Here is a 16,195-nt window from a genome sequence, read left to right on the forward strand (position 1 = left end):
CCAAACCTCAGTTATCCAGAACAATTAAATTGATGTTAACTCAAAAATGTGTTACTTACATTTCATCACATAATGACATATCTGTAACTATGGACTTTATTTAGCAATAAAAAATATACACCAGGGAAAAAAGTCCTGTTATTCTGTATTGTTCAAAATCAGGCATTTTTCTTGCACACGTCAAACCCAAGTTTGAAAATAAAAAGGGCACTGGATTCTCTAGTAAACGTGAACAAATAGTACAGTTCAAAAGCTTTTTTATTGTTTAGCTGACGGGTTTTGTTTACAATAGCACAAGCTAGGTGGTTTGATCTGACTCTCCATAGAGTTCTGCCAGTTTCTGGAATTCTGGTCCCCATTCACAAAGATAAGTATAATCTTGCTCTGAGTGTGTGGTTGCTGAATCAAGAGAGCTGATTGATCCAGCGGGTGATCCATGCCCTTCGTATGCATAGGTCTGGAGAGAATCATAAGGAGGAACACTAGTGTCAAGGTCAGCTTCGATCAGTCTTTGTTTAATAAATTCCTGTACATCCACATTATCCAGGACTGAAGGTGGGCTCTGCCTTGGAACCCTTTGTACCTCTGGCCTGACATCTCTGCGGAATTTCAGTTCTTCTGCAGCTGCTGGGTTCCTTAATGCTATGATGTCAAAAGCTTCAGTGTCTTCCTCTCCCCCTCCCTCGTCATCATATGTAACGACATTCTCTCTAACATCCTCCTCAGATATAATAAGTGGCTCTTTCTTGCTTCTTCTGAGAGTGATAAAAAGTACAACAATTGCTACAGAAGGGAAAAAAGCAAAGGTTTCAAAAGTTAAAACTATTTACTCCCAGGTGTGACATAAAATAGCAATGAAACATTCCAACATAACAGCTAAGTTGCATATATTTATTGCTTTCATTCAAGCAATAATCTCAAGAACCAATACATTGTAATCAGAAAGGTTTACAATCTTTTTAATTGTAAACCCCAATATTTAAAGCACAAAGCTCTATTGCAATAATAGTGCTCTATGATTTGATTTTATTGAATGCTAATGTTTCTTCTTGATTATGCAGAGTAAAAAAGTTAATGGAAAAAAAAACATCAGTTTGCTTCAATGTTTCATTGTTAACCTGCAATTTATAATTATTCTTATAGTGGGAAAATTGTTTTGAGATTAATTAAATTGAACTTAAATTAAATGAAACAGCACAGGTATTTATATTTTCCAGGTATTTCTCCAGGTATTTATATTTTTTTGTTTTAATTATTATCAGTATTAAATTAAGACTGATCTTGAAGACTGTGATAAAAATACAAATCAAATGGAAATGTCAAATGGAAATGAAGTGATTCATATTGCTGGACATAGTCATTGTAGCGCTACAGCATCCCATTTCTAGTGTCACAATACACTAAACAGAAATTGTTTTTAGAAATGTTAAAAAAAACTAAAGTATACCTTTTGAAATCATAAAGAGAACACCTTCAGATCAATTAATTTAAATGTAGGAAAATAAGATGTCAATCATGTCCAAGAAAAAGGTAGTAAATGTATGTGTCATGATCATAAAGCCCTCCTCTTAAGGACACTCCAGCCTTTCCTCATTTATTCTCTATCTCCTGCACCTGCCTCCAGTTCCTGTCCCCGTCCTATAAAAGCAAGATGTTCTTGCCAATCTGGGCTCAGGTTTGGAAGATGGACGCCTGGAAGCCTGCCTAACCACGAGTCCAGGAACGACTCGACGGCATAGGCTTCACAACCTGGTTTATCTTACGGACTGCTTTGGATTTGTTTGCCCTGGGCACACCCCCCCGAGCACCAGTGCACCTTGGACACACCCCCTGTTATTCTTCCAGCCCCTATCCGAGTCTTTTTTCCCCATGTTTTCTCACTCCCTTCTGGATTGTGCTGTCTGCATAGGGTCCTTAAAGATGCTTTGTGACAGTTTTATGCAGTAATTAACAAAGACTGAGTTTTCAAGTTTCTTGCAAGATTTTCAATCTTATTTATCTGCCTATCACAATGTGCTTTATAATTTTTTAGAACTTTGAGTGTTGACAAAAATGTTTAGGTGACAGCAACAGGGCAGTCATTTTGGTGGGAGTATGGTTGGCTTCAGGCATCAATAGGACTATATAAGAGTTAAAAGGTCGTGTAACAAGGTTATTTAGAGAATGGGGCAAATACGTGCATACATTTTCAAGTGAATGTGAAACAAACATGCCACAACAACCTGGAGCTCTTGACCCAACACTTAACAGGCATGAGGCAGTAGTACTATCCATGCTATCATTGCATATGCAGTATATATAAAAGTTATATATATATATAAATGTTTTATCTATTTATAAATCTTCAAGTTTTTTTTCTTTATCAGATCCCAACTAGGTCTTTTATATACAGTTTTCCTTGAGATCAACTATTCAGACTCTAAACTTCTGTATTAAATGAATTCACCAGGTATCACTAATACCAATGCAACCCATGCACACATCATGCAACTAAAAAAACTTAAATTATAAGTCATTAAAGTGAACATGAATAATGAAATAATAATAATGAAAATGAATATGAATAAAAATTGAAAAGCACTGATTTTTTGCTCAGTTTGATTGAGGAAACCTTTTGAGATCCATCCATATTTTGCAGATTGCACCAGGCTCATAAAACCTCCAGCTAATGTAGTAAAGCATACAGCAGTCAAAAATCAGCTTCCCACATGCTGAGCATTATAAAGATACTCAGCACTCAGCAATCGGACTCCTACAGTGCCAAGACATAGAGCTTTATGGGTTATCTCCTGTGATGACATGTACGATTATTATTACAATTTCATGATGTTTTGATTATTTTAAAAGTAATTTCTGAAGAGCAGAGACAATAGATCTTAGGTTGCAACATTTTTAAGATGTGATAAGGAAAGCAAAATGAAAATAGGATTTTATTTAAATCCCCCTATATGGTCCTTGATTTCATATTGAAATCTTGGAACTAGTGAAATATTGTATGTAACTGAAATAACATCTTGACATTTGACATTTCATACTTGTGCAATTTTATCCACAAGCTTAAGAGATTTTAAAAAATTATTAAAAAATCATAATTCACAGGCTTTGCCATAATCAATCTACAAGCGAAAATCATCAACAAGTAACAAAACAAATGAGTCAGTCCATGGTTTCCTATCTAAATATTTGTATTCTATATTAGGTTTAGATGTTCACAATCCACTTTATATAATCCCCTTTGAACAATAATATTTTAATTTTATTACTCATTCGTACATGTTTGGATTACTAATTCTGTTTTTATTTACTACTCTGTCCTCCTGAGACACAGTCATCACCCTCTGTAGTGTACAATAATTTTTTGAGTGTTGGTAAAATGTGGTTAATTATACACTCTCAATTCCATCTTTGCTCTCTTGTGGCCATCCTGGACTTTCCAGCAATATCACATTTTTTTTGCGTTTTTTAAGAGCAACTAGTTAATGACAAATCTCTGCACCAACAAAGAAGATGAGCAACAGAGGTGATAACCAAAAGACCCATGAATCTGTTGTCACAACATAGTGTGACAGCAAACCTGTGCTCAAGGAATAAAACTCAAAGACTACTGTACAAAGGGATCCAATAGAGAGAAGGCTTCCAGGTAGCATAGCCAGCTGTCATTCACTAATGAAACAGCAGCAAGAAATTAGCAGAAAAGTATGACAGCACGCTGAGTTTCTACAAGAAAGGGAGTAGGGCTACCAAACATGGCAAAGGAAAGAATGCAACAGAAAAACCTTTGAGATTTGCACTAAATGCAAAATCTGAGGGGGCGGTGTGGTGGATCTGTGGCTAAGGATCTGTGCCTGTGGCTGGAAGGTTGCCGGTTCAAATCCTCCAGCCGGCAGAGGAATACTACTCTGTCGGGCTCCTGAGCAAGGCCCTTAACCCCAACTGCTCCAGGGGTGCTGTACAATGGCTGACCCTGCACTCTGACCCTAGGCTCTCTCCCTATCTGTGTGTCTCATGGAGAGCAAGCTGGGGTATGCGAAAAGACAAATTCCTAATGCAAGAAATTGTATAGGGTTAATAAAGTGATGTGATTATTAAATGTTTTTTCTCTGTACAGCCAAATGAGAAAAACTTTTCCATGTAATACCACACCAAAGGTACATAAAGTGCAAGATTTAATTTGAATGTGGACATTTTAACAGTTTTTATTTAGGTTCAAAATATATATTTCTTTATTTGTGGTGGCACACTTATTTCACTTCAAATACAGAAGAAAGCACAGAATTTTTCAAATATATTTTTTGCTTGATTTTAGTCAGCTATAATCCATCAACATGAAACTCCATACTACTGTAGGTAAAAATAGACCTGAAATGGGTATTGTGGCATATTTAGCGTTAAAAAGAAAATATGATTTGGTTTATAAAAATGACATTTGTACACATTCTCCACACTCAGGGAAAAGCATGTGACAGCCACAACAATAAAACACTTTATGTTTGAATATGCATGCAAGTCTATTTTGTAAATCATGTAGAAGTATTCATTATATAACATCTATTATTTAGCATACTATATGAATAGCATTTAATCTTTCATAAGCTTTTTTCTTAACATAAGAAACATGAAAGGCACACATTTTTAATTCTAAGTTACTTTCTGCATCTAAATAACTTTATGGTTTTAGATTTTCTTAAGTGAGTAATATCGCATTTAAAAAAATCCAGTTTTTAAAAATTATTTATTTTAAAAACAATCTGATACAATGGTTTTATATCTGGTTCTGTTAATGTAAACTTTTTCTATACATTGAAATGTATACAATATTATGTAAAAGAAACAGATTTTAACAAACTGCATGGGAGAAACTGTAACACCTCCTACAATTACCACCTTTAATGAATTACTGTAAATGAAGAATGTAAACAAGGATATTTATGACCACATAAAGTCCCTGACTTGAATATTTGAATTCCAGTAGCATTACTTCAAACATAAAATGACCCTTTGTATTTTAGTGCTAGCTAAAATGAAAATCCTCATATTAATATGCATCACCTTCAAGCAGAGACAATCCACACACAATCAGAACAGTCTTGTGATTAGAAGGTTCTCCATACTGAATTCATCGCGGTTAGTGTTTTCTTCTGTTCATGTTTATTTTCTTTCGCATACTCACACAAGAAACCAGGTTTGTTAGTGCATCTATAATTATCATTTGTTGGAAACATAACTTACATTTTTTTTCCATTTGGATATTTTTTTAAACAAAGCATAGGAAAGCATCTGAAAGGTTTTGAGGAAAACTTACCAAGTAGAATAATGACGCAAAGCAGTATGGCAATAAGGGCTCCAGTGCTAAGACCTGCTGATGAAAGGAATGCTTCTGCATGGCATGTTCTTACTTTCCCATTGTGTTCACATGCACACACCCGCAGAGTGAGGGTACTCGTGCTACTGAGATTAGGATCACCCCCATCGGAGATCACAATTGGCAGATGATACAAATCTTGTGTTGTTCGGCTAAATTTCCGTCTTCTGGCAAAAATGCTAGCTGTGTTATCTGCAATAAAATTAAAACAAATGAAACAAAGAATGAAACTTATAAGTGCATATGCATTAATATGCATAATATCATAAACATTTAGACATATTTCTATACAGTATGTGGACTCAAATGTATAAATACCAAAACTCTTAAAAATATAACTCCAAGTAATATTTGTATATATACATATAACTAGTTCAAGTAGGTCGCTGTGTCAGCATGCGTAGGCTGCAAAGGAACAGGTAACAGGTTTATTCCATGCTGAAAGCATTCCATGTGAACTTACACCTGAAGAAGGCTTCACAGCCGAAGAGTTGTGTTTCCTTTCTTTTCATTTCAGCATGGAATAAACTTGTTACCTGTTCCTATACATATAACTATATTTATATGAATATAGTTTTAAGATTAAATAATACGAATGGGTTTATTTTTCTCTAGATGTTCTGGTTGTAACATTAATTCATGTTTTGAAGATAAAGTTTGAGTCATAGGGTGAGTCCAAGTTAGGCACTTTTTGGAGATGTTTGATACTTGGCATGTGGTGTTTCCTCCATTGTCTCAAACTCAAATATGTGGACAGTGTGGCACTACTGATACACTACACTGCACATGAACCTCATGAATGTACCATATGATCTTTAAGGTAAGATCCAGATCAGCTAGATCAGACTGAATGACACTTATGTGTGCAAATTAAACCAATCCAAGTCCAAGGTTTTATTATTATTACAGTATGTTAATGTTTTATTATTGTAAGATACCTGGAATAAGGTTAATGTTTGTCCCTTTGAATTAAATTGTGATACCAACCATAGTTGTTATAGTGAGGTAGTAATTTCTAGGGTGATTACTTCAAGATAGATAACTTTGTTCTTCAGGCTGTTACATACATTTTGTTGTTACATGCATGGGTAGTTCTCAATACTTGAGTCTTGTGATAGTGCCCTAGTAAATTCACAGTACAACCTTGTTAGAGAGCTTTTGTTTTTAATTTCAAAGAGTCCCTTTCCTACTGCATTTGGGGGAAAAACAGCTAATCAATATGCAGTTTGTGTTTGCACATAAACTTTGTACTTGCAAACTCATAAGTACAGTATATTTCACATGTATATACAGTAAGTGATGAAAATTTATTTATAACATGTTTTTGTATAAAGTACATGTATGCACAGAAAATCAGAGACCATGGGATAGGAAATGTATGTCTACATACATGAAATTAGTTTTTTCAAATAGTAGGCTATTGTGAGACAGCATGTCCACATCTCTTCTGTTCCAGCCTGGATGATCCATGGATGCTGTTCACTAGCATTTGGGCAAGCCATTTCTTGTGCACAAAATTAGACAGGTGACATCTGCAGTTTTGTACTGGCCATTGAGTGCTCATGCAATTGTTTGACTGGCTGATTACTTTCTTTATCAGACCTGGCCCACTTAATTTAACTTAGCACCACCCTGTGTGTATAGGTTACATAAGGTGGACATGTTGTTAAATGCATGAATGGAGAGGAAAAGAATGATAAATTACCCTGGAAAATTCCTAGAACAGAAGGGACAGTGTTATAATACACCCGTTTTCATACTAACCAAACCTATTTCCTACCACAACTATTTTGGTTTTCCTGCTGTTGACTTTCTTAATACACCTCTGCTAATATATCTTCCCCTCACACTTTTAATTGAAATGAAAAATAAAACATGTTACTCTGAAACATATGATTGTATTATCAAAATTCAGGATATATGGCATCAATATATGAAAACTATTTCATTTTTGTATTTACATAATTACAAATTGTATGCTAAATGCCCATGGATGCATAGAAACGTCAGTCCTATTCATCAAGATCTTTAGTGCTGCCAAATATACACAATAGTATTATACAGTTTATTACCATGATAAGTACCACTATAACACACATGTATATATAAGAGAACATGAAAGATCAACTGAGAACAATAATCTGTGAGATTAACCTGCAAATGGAATAGGAACATAATTAAAACTAAATAATAATATATCCAATTTACACTGAATCTCATACTAAATCTCACATAGAAGCAAAATGTATATGATTACTCATATAGTGCACTAACATAGAATAGTAATACTGTAAACTATATGTTTGTGAATGTAAAGATGTATGAAAAGCATAAATTAAAAATTTAGAAAAATTCTGTTAATTGACTAATATGCTTGCATATCATTTACATGTCCATTTATTTTTTATTTTATTTATTCTTCCCCCTCGATCACTGACACAGTCAAACACAGTCATTCTTAGCAACCCCAACGTCACCTCTGCATGATATTTTGATTGCCTGGCATCTATGCTAAGAGAGCCTTTTATCAGGGCTGGAAATGCATGGGATAAGGCATGAAACTGCATCAACACAAGGATGTCAGTGGGCCATCAATGCAACTTAACCTCAATACAGTCCCTTACACCTGACACCCCCTACAATCATTCTTTAAGGACTGTATGAGACACCAGCAGTCCAACTACGGCAGAATAAAGGAATAAAGTTGAGATATATGTTTACCATTTGAATTAAAGACAAAAAATAAGTAAGCCAGATTGTTCAAATCCATGACAACCTAAAATTTAGCCAGGATAGTGAGGTTACTGGTCCTACTTTTACAAACAGTAGCATGAGATCTTTTGTCGGCAAAACAGTCGGAGCCTGAGTTTGCCCTGAATTTGTCTGGAATCATGATCTCCTAGCAAGCTTAATTTCTACGGAAAACTCTCCATATTTTAGATTATCACACAAACCTTTTCCCTTTATTATTGATTATATTGCTATCAGCATGCAGCTTAAAGAAGTCGACTAATTAACAATATTTTAAAGGGTTCCTCATTAAATTATAACCATACTCTTTGACACATTTAATGTGTGGAAAGATAGTAAACCTTTTTTAAGCTGACATCTACTTATCAGGTAGATGCTTCAGTCTGTATCAGACTCTGTTTAAACATTATGATAATGGCAAGTACATTACAGTACATTAAGTGCTGTAACAATACAGTATGTCTTTTTTGTGTTTACAATACACATTCATCTGAAATAAAAATAGTTTCTTCAAAACAGTTGCCAATAATATGGGTAACATTGTTTGTATTATTGTATATAAATAAACACAAAGATAAAGCTGTACATATACTGCAGATAAAAACTACAGTGACTTTTAGCCCAATCCACTGTTTTATGCAATTGCATGCTGTGCACAGCATGAAATCTGTTTCTAAGAGCTTGTACAAACCTAATTGCAATTGAAATGTTCATTTTTATATGGCAGAGTTTTGTGTATACATAATTGTGCATATGTACAGTGCTCATAAATCCACACTGCAAAATGGGCTTTCTATTCTAGCATATACTCCCCAAATGGTACTGGTACCAATGAGGAATTTTATCAACACAGGCTTATTTCAATTCTATCTATAAATAACATTCTCTGCTACCATCTTGCAGAAATAGTGACAGGCACTTTAAGCCTTATTAACTTATAGACCCCACTGTTCCTGAACCTACCAGAATCCTCATTCTTGAGAAAGACCAGTAATATAGTAAGGGATTTTGATTTATGGCTGAAATACAAATCGGTATGCAAGATCACAGTTTCCATCTTCAAAGCACAAATTCATTTTTGCCTTGAAATAAAGAATCATGTAAATGTATTTCCTCTTGGGTATTCCATACAGTTTCTATAGGTCAGAAGCAACATTCTATGGAATATTAAGCACCTTATGCAAATGAAAGCCTCAGGACAGGACACAAGGAGAAAAAGACTAATTCTCATTAGATTTAAATTGCAATGTGATGCTCTGACCACAAGCTGGAATTCATAATTTTGTGTCTAACTACATTCATAGGGAAAAAGCTTATATAAGATGCTGGGGTACTGCGATTTTTAGAAGGAAGTTGGCAATAGACAAGGATCACCTGGCACATTTTCAAAGTACAGATTGAGATTTAATAATATACTAAAAGAGGTATCTCCAACTGCTGTGCCGGAGATCCCCTATCCAGCTGATTTTATTGGATCACATTTTTAATCACGTTTCTAATCATCATTAGATCATTATTAATTAAAAATCAGGAACAATCCCATTATGATAAATAAAAATTAAACAGGTTATTTGTTAAATTAAACAATTTTGAGGTCATTAAAGAATAAAAACCTAAGAACTCTTTAGCTCTCAAGTATGAGAATTTTCTACATTAAATAGATGACTTGCATGATTTACAAATAACTTGTAGGTCTTGATGGTCTTTAAAAAACAGGTGATGTAAAAGACTAACTGGATTGGGGCTCTCCAAGAGTAAAGTTGGACCTTATAGTGAAATATGTGTTTGTAGCACCTTGCTATGCAGAATAACACTTTGCTTCTATTGACCATTGGTTAAAATCAGGAGTAGTGGTAGGGGATCTGGAGTCCCATGCAGATGGTCATGCGATCAAATACTAGAAGATGATGCTGCTGTTGCTCTCAGCACTTCACCAAACCCAGCTTTACAATCTGGTCCTGGGATTTGTATGATACAACAATAGGTCATTATATTGTTCTGGATAAAAGTGACAACTAAATAAGTATTTTTTTCATAGTACTTCAAGTAACATCTAAACATATACTTCTTGTTCCTGAAATATAGAACAGTTGCCACATCTCTGATTTTTAGTATCCTCATTAAAATAACTAGTACAGCACAATATCCTTTCTTAATGTTGTTGAGAGGGTCTCTGTGACCTTTGTACACACTTTTCCTGCAGATGATGCAATATTTTATAAGGTTGACATTTAGAACTGGTTCAAACTGGATTGGAAGAATGCTGGACTACTATGTAATTCTATAATGTCATATAGGAATGCATGCTATGAACCTAAGTAACCAATTTTATTAAAATAAGTTATCTTTACCAAATAGAGAAGTAGAAAGATGTGCATGATTTTGGAACACTGCCAGTCTTGTAAGCATAGGGAAGTGTGATAGATAAGTGAAAAATATTTAAGGACTGTTCTAGTATAATTACTTTGAGAAAAATACACTGAGCATCTCTGTGTGTTTCGCTCCCATGCACATGAAATAAAAACTTCTTTTAACTTCTGAGGCAGACTCCTGTCTGTCTTATTTTTCAGTGATTCTTTTATTTCCATATCAAAAGAAATTAAACTACAATAAACCTTACATATAAGTACATATTTTTAGCTGCATTAGGGAAAATACTAAATTGTACCCCATATGCACATGGATAATACTAGTCATTAGTCTAATGAGATCTATCTGATCAGTTCATTAGGCTGGGGTATTGGGATGCATTGGAATGTTCATAGGCAGCCAAAGCTTGAGATTTTCATTTTATTGATAAATTACATTGTTGATAAGTTACATTGTTTCACCTTCATGGTGCAGAAACTATTTTGTTTGTACTTCACACCCACTTTTAAATTGTGTTAAGATTATATAATATTAAAGGCTTATATTGTTCTAAAAATGCACCGTTAATCAGGAATGTGTTGAAGTTTAGTGAAGTTCAGTGAAGTGATACCACAAATTAAACTTGTTGGAGTCAAATCACATTCAATGAATTAAATACCATTTGAATGGGCTTGATGCAAACAACTCTATTCTCAGCTATGAAGTTCTCTACAATGGGAATTAATTATAGCAGTAAACCCCAAAACAGTCTAGTTTCCTTCCTTCCTTAAGGAAGTATGGAAGTATGGAAGACACATGAAAGAGATGATCTACAAGCAGTCAACATTCCATTACAAGCAGTCATATTACACATTGGACCAGCTAAGAAAAATCTGTAGACGGACCCTCCATTTTCTATATTAAAACATATTACAGTATATTATACAGTACCAGAGATATTCAAAATAAGCTTAAATAATTAATTTCCAGAATGCTTTATAATAAATTGATACAATTCCTGATACAGATCTTTGCAAAAATTATTCAAACCATTCAAATATTTTCCCATGTTGATTAATTACAAAATATGTAATAAAAATATATAAAATATTATGTATAAGAAGTATCAGCAAAGCAAGTAATTGTGTCTTAACATACAAAAAATCATTTTGTATCATATTATATCTGATATTTAATTGCTGAGATCTTTTTCTAATTTGAGTATTTTTAGGTCATGATCATTTAAGATTATTAAATAGTGTATATAAAGGTCCCTAACCTTCAGATTACATCTTCTGATACTATCTCCATATTGTGCAGAAATTATACAGTCTTCTAAGTTTTACTCTATCCAAATTGATTCATGGTCAAGAACCCCTAACAAATTTCCTCTTTGCCCATCTGCTCAGCTTCAAGGGACAGCATAATCTAGCGTTGTTCGTGTATACCATACACCTTCCACTTTTTAATAATCAAATTCACCATGCTCAAAGTGATATTCAGTGTCTTTGTAATTTTATATCTGAGTTATTTTTAAATGTACATGGTCTTCATAAATGGATATTTACTTGACTGCACTACTTAACTGAGAGACTGCCATGATCGTAATCCCTCCTCTTAAGGGCCCTCCAGCACTTTCGTATTTTAGTTGATTATGTGCACCTGCCCTTCCTTATTTAAGCCTGGCACTCTCGCTACTCCTGGCTCTGCATTGGAAGACGGACGCCCAGAGGCCTGTCTACCATCAAGCCACCCTATATTCTCGGTTTGAAGGCATAGGCTTCCTAACGGCGTCCTGACTAAGCTGAGTCCGGGGCTTGGAGCGCCTGGCCTCGTCAGTCTATTTTTAACTTCCTGGTTCCATGTCCTTGTTTCTTGTTTTTACTCTTGTCTTTGTCTTGGATGGACCTCCCTGTTTTGGATATAGGACTGTGTGCTGGTTTCCCTATTCGGACTGTTTTTAACCTGTTCACTTGCACCACACCCCCTGAGCACCAGATCACAGCCGTCACACTCCCCTGTCTGCCATCCCATCCTGCTTCTGCTGTTTCCCTTGAAGTCTTATTCCAATCACTTCCGGATTATACCCTCTGCATAGGGCCCTAAACTACGCACTATGACAGAGAGCTTACAGTGTCAGGTGTATTTATTCTGAAAACATGTGATCATGTGTTACTGCACAGAGGCAAATCAATTAGTGGTGTGACTTCAACTAAATTTGTAAAATTAATCTTGTGCAGCTGAACTAATTCAGTTTTGGCAAAGAAGAGGGAGTGAATACTTATGTAATCTATATATTTTATGTTTTTGCTAATTTTGCTGATATTTACCATAACATATTACACCCATAAAAGTGGTCGGTTTATGCATTCACTTTTTATTCAAAATATTTAATTTAAATATGTGCAAGGGAGGGAATACTGTATACATTTACTGTTTTTCTGAGCCAGGTTCATAGTACTGTGTGCTGATAAGTCAATTAAGAACAAGTTTACATTCACAAGGATAACTTGGAGACCCAGTTATACAGCATGGCATTTACTGGAATCATTTCATTTAAATACCTTGCTCAATGGTAGAACAACAGTATTCCACACAGGATCTAAACCCACACCTGAAATCAGATTTATTAAGCGAAAACCTCATACATAGCACATCACACAATTACTAAACACACTGTGTTAGTTTCAGAAGTCCCAGTCAACACTAATCTTCAACCAAATAAGCTTTGTGTTTACTGAGTGCAAATCAATATATCTGAGTGCTAATCAGTGTCTAGGAAATCAGGGATAACAAAGCTAATGTCTGCATCCAGTCTAAAAAGTGACTGGAAGATTAGATGTAAGTAAATCAAAGAAGCAACAGACAAAATAAAATTGAAGAATGCTACAAAACAGAGTTTTATACAAAATTGACTGCAGCAGCACCTCTAACATTAGAGGTGTTATGTTTAATTTCCTTGGATGTCTTCTGTTACGATAGCAATTCCCAGTTTTCTGAAATGTGGTCTACATGTCCTTGTGCTGTAAAGATCCCTCATTATAGACTAAGTTTTAATAATTTTAAGAAGTGAACATTATTTTTTCTTGCCTGTTAACAACAAAACACAAGACAATGAAAAATGGGGTAGTAAAAAGGCCCATGTGATTTCAATTAAACAAGTGTTTTGGAGTTCAGGATTGATTAAGATCTATATTTATACTGTATGTATACTATCTGCTTGGGTGAACTTTGGCTTTTCTTCAGTAGCTCTAATGCCTGGCAAGTACTGTAACTTGTATGTCTGGTATGTTTCTCTTAAACATTCTTCTATTTTAAAATGAGGTAGTACCTGACAATAATAAAAAAACATTTTTTCCCCAAAAACATGTAGGAAGCATTTAAATAGGCAAATTCATGCAAGCAGTTTTGATTAAATTCTGTGTGAAAGATTCTTATCATTTTTGCACTGAAGAGCAGAGTGTTAAATTGTCTTCCTTTGCTCAGAGCTTTCTTACATATGATTCTGAATATTTCTAATGGCCTGTAGTTTTAGAGTGCCCAAACATCTAAAAGGCACTATCATTTCATTCTGCAACTATCGTTTAGAGCTTTTTAGAAGGCTGATATACGTTTCTATCTTGAGTTTTTGTATTAATGTAGAACATGTTCAAAAGAAAGTGTGGAAAACCAATGCCACACTAAAATTAAGAGCAATTATTCTTTCTAGAGCATCATTCTTTAATGGGTTCTATGACTTAATGAACCACAAAGGCATTGTTCAAGTGTACAAAATCCAAAACAAAAAATCCAAACAGAAACAGAAAACAGTCTTTGTAGGATATGATATGCTATTTATGCATAATAAAAGCTGTAAAATAATTCTGCATATACCTAATTAAATTAATCATAATCTATTTACTGTAGCTTTGGAACAAGACTATGTGGTTTCTACGTCACTGAGAAATCTACAACATAATATAATAATATCAGGCTGATCACTGTTTTTTAAGATGCAGATAAACAAAAACTCTTCAAAAATACATGGAAAATATGTTTACATTAATAAGCTATTAATATGTTAGTAAGCCAGTAGCCTTCAATTTGCAAGTCAAAAACGCAGTTTGTATTCAAAATATTTAACCAACATTTGTATTTTAAAATCTACAAATCAAGGGTATAAGATTCTATTCAGTACAGTATACGTTTACAAAAAGCTGTGCACACCATTTTTTCTCTTCATGTCAACAGTCTGGTTTCTGCTGTAGAATGCAAGATACCATTGATAACTAAGGCAAGTAAGGCAATGATTATATTACATCTATTCTTTTAGGTGTAAAATAATTTGCAACAAGTATATACAGTAATACACTTCTGTATTGTCATAAAGACTGAATGCTGTTTTCCTTTTCATTTTCATGGTTACATGGAATTTAACTAAATCTGTGCAGAAATAAGATTGTTACTATATGTGCATACAAATTAATCAATGATCTGCTTTAAACAAAAGAAAATGTTGCAATTCAAGTAAATATATGTATCTTGATACTTTATATAACCTACAAGTGCACTTGAGTTGAGTGCCCTTAAGAGGTGTCAAGTTCCTTGGATAACCTATCTAAAAACTGTGGAGTATAAAATATTGGTAATAACTTGGAAAATATGAATGCTTGTAAAACTAAAAATGAAATTACAGTGGATAATTTATATTCTTAATTCTGAAGGGGAGAAAATTATCTTCTTAAGACATGCTTAGGGAAAAAAAACTGGAAAGATATTACAATAGCTGATGTGCTCCATGGTCTAACTAGAATTTTTGAGTACACAAACTGATGCAAAGCAAAATCTTATCTATAATAAAAGATATGCTAGAAATACAACAAGTCTTAATGCCCATTATAAATCAAAAGGCTTCTGAGTCTTAAATAAAAAAAATAGCTTACAATTCTGTCAATTGTTTAGTATTGCAAGCCTGGTGTTTCACAGGAAGACAGTATCAGAAGCATAAATAAGTTGGTGAAGCTGAAAACAATGCTAACAACATTACCTAACCTGCTGTGTAGGTGTAAATGTGCATTTAATGAATAATTAAAATAGATAAGTAGGAATAAATGAAACAGATGACCTTCAAGAGAATGATTATATAGTACAGTGAAATAGAACTAATGAATATAGAGTTTGAGCTCTATTGTAATGATGTTACCCATGTGCATTTGAGACTTTTCATATTACTAACTACATGTACTGCAATTAATTAAAGGTGCAGCCTTTTTTATCTTTTATTTCTTTAATGTTTAATCATTAAAAATAAAAAAGTAAAATTGGGGAAACTGATAGCATACTTAAAACACTCCTGCAGTCAAGAAAGTGATATCCCCTTGTGTCTAATAATAAGCATGTGAATAAATGACTTTAATCTGCAAAGAGAATGAAATAATGTAAACCAGCTTCACAACATCCTTTTTAAGCTCTTTTTAATTGGGAAAGTCCTCTGAGAGTGTTTTTTCCAATAAAGCGTCAAAGAGCTATGCAGCTGAGCACATATATTATTCAAGTCTTTTAGTCTAAAGTAAGTTGCCAACATTTTCTTGCCATTAGAAAAGTTAGAAAGCTTAACCATCTCATTGCTGCTCCAATATATGACATTTTACCTGTCTTTGCTGACTAATACAGTCTCATAAAACACGTACTATATCTGATTAAGGATATTGTTTGTCATGGCACACATATAAAATAATCTTGGTGTCACAAGTT

General features: G+C 34.0%; 1 protein-coding gene across 1 annotated transcript in view; it reads right to left on the reverse strand.

Moving 5' to 3' along the window:
• Window positions 1-242: 242 nt before the first annotated feature.
• LOC148833083 (cadherin-18) overlaps window positions 243-16,195 on the reverse strand; it is a 163,492-nt gene continuing 147,539 nt past the window's right edge. Inside the window, exons 11-12 of the mRNA XM_088918762.1 lie at window positions 5,303-5,554; window positions 243-783 (exon numbers count right to left, since the gene is read on the reverse strand). Coding sequence (XP_088774888.1) covers window positions 299-783; window positions 5,303-5,554 — 737 coding nt within the window. The 3' untranslated portion in view covers window positions 243-298. The remainder of the gene's footprint in view (window positions 784-5,302; window positions 5,555-16,195) is intronic.

Source organism: Atractosteus spatula, chromosome 6 (assembly GCF_055471065.1).
Source record: "Atractosteus spatula isolate fAtrSpa1 chromosome 6, fAtrSpa1.hap1, whole genome shotgun sequence".
Classification (NCBI taxonomy): domain Eukaryota; kingdom Metazoa; phylum Chordata; class Actinopteri; order Semionotiformes; family Lepisosteidae; genus Atractosteus; species Atractosteus spatula.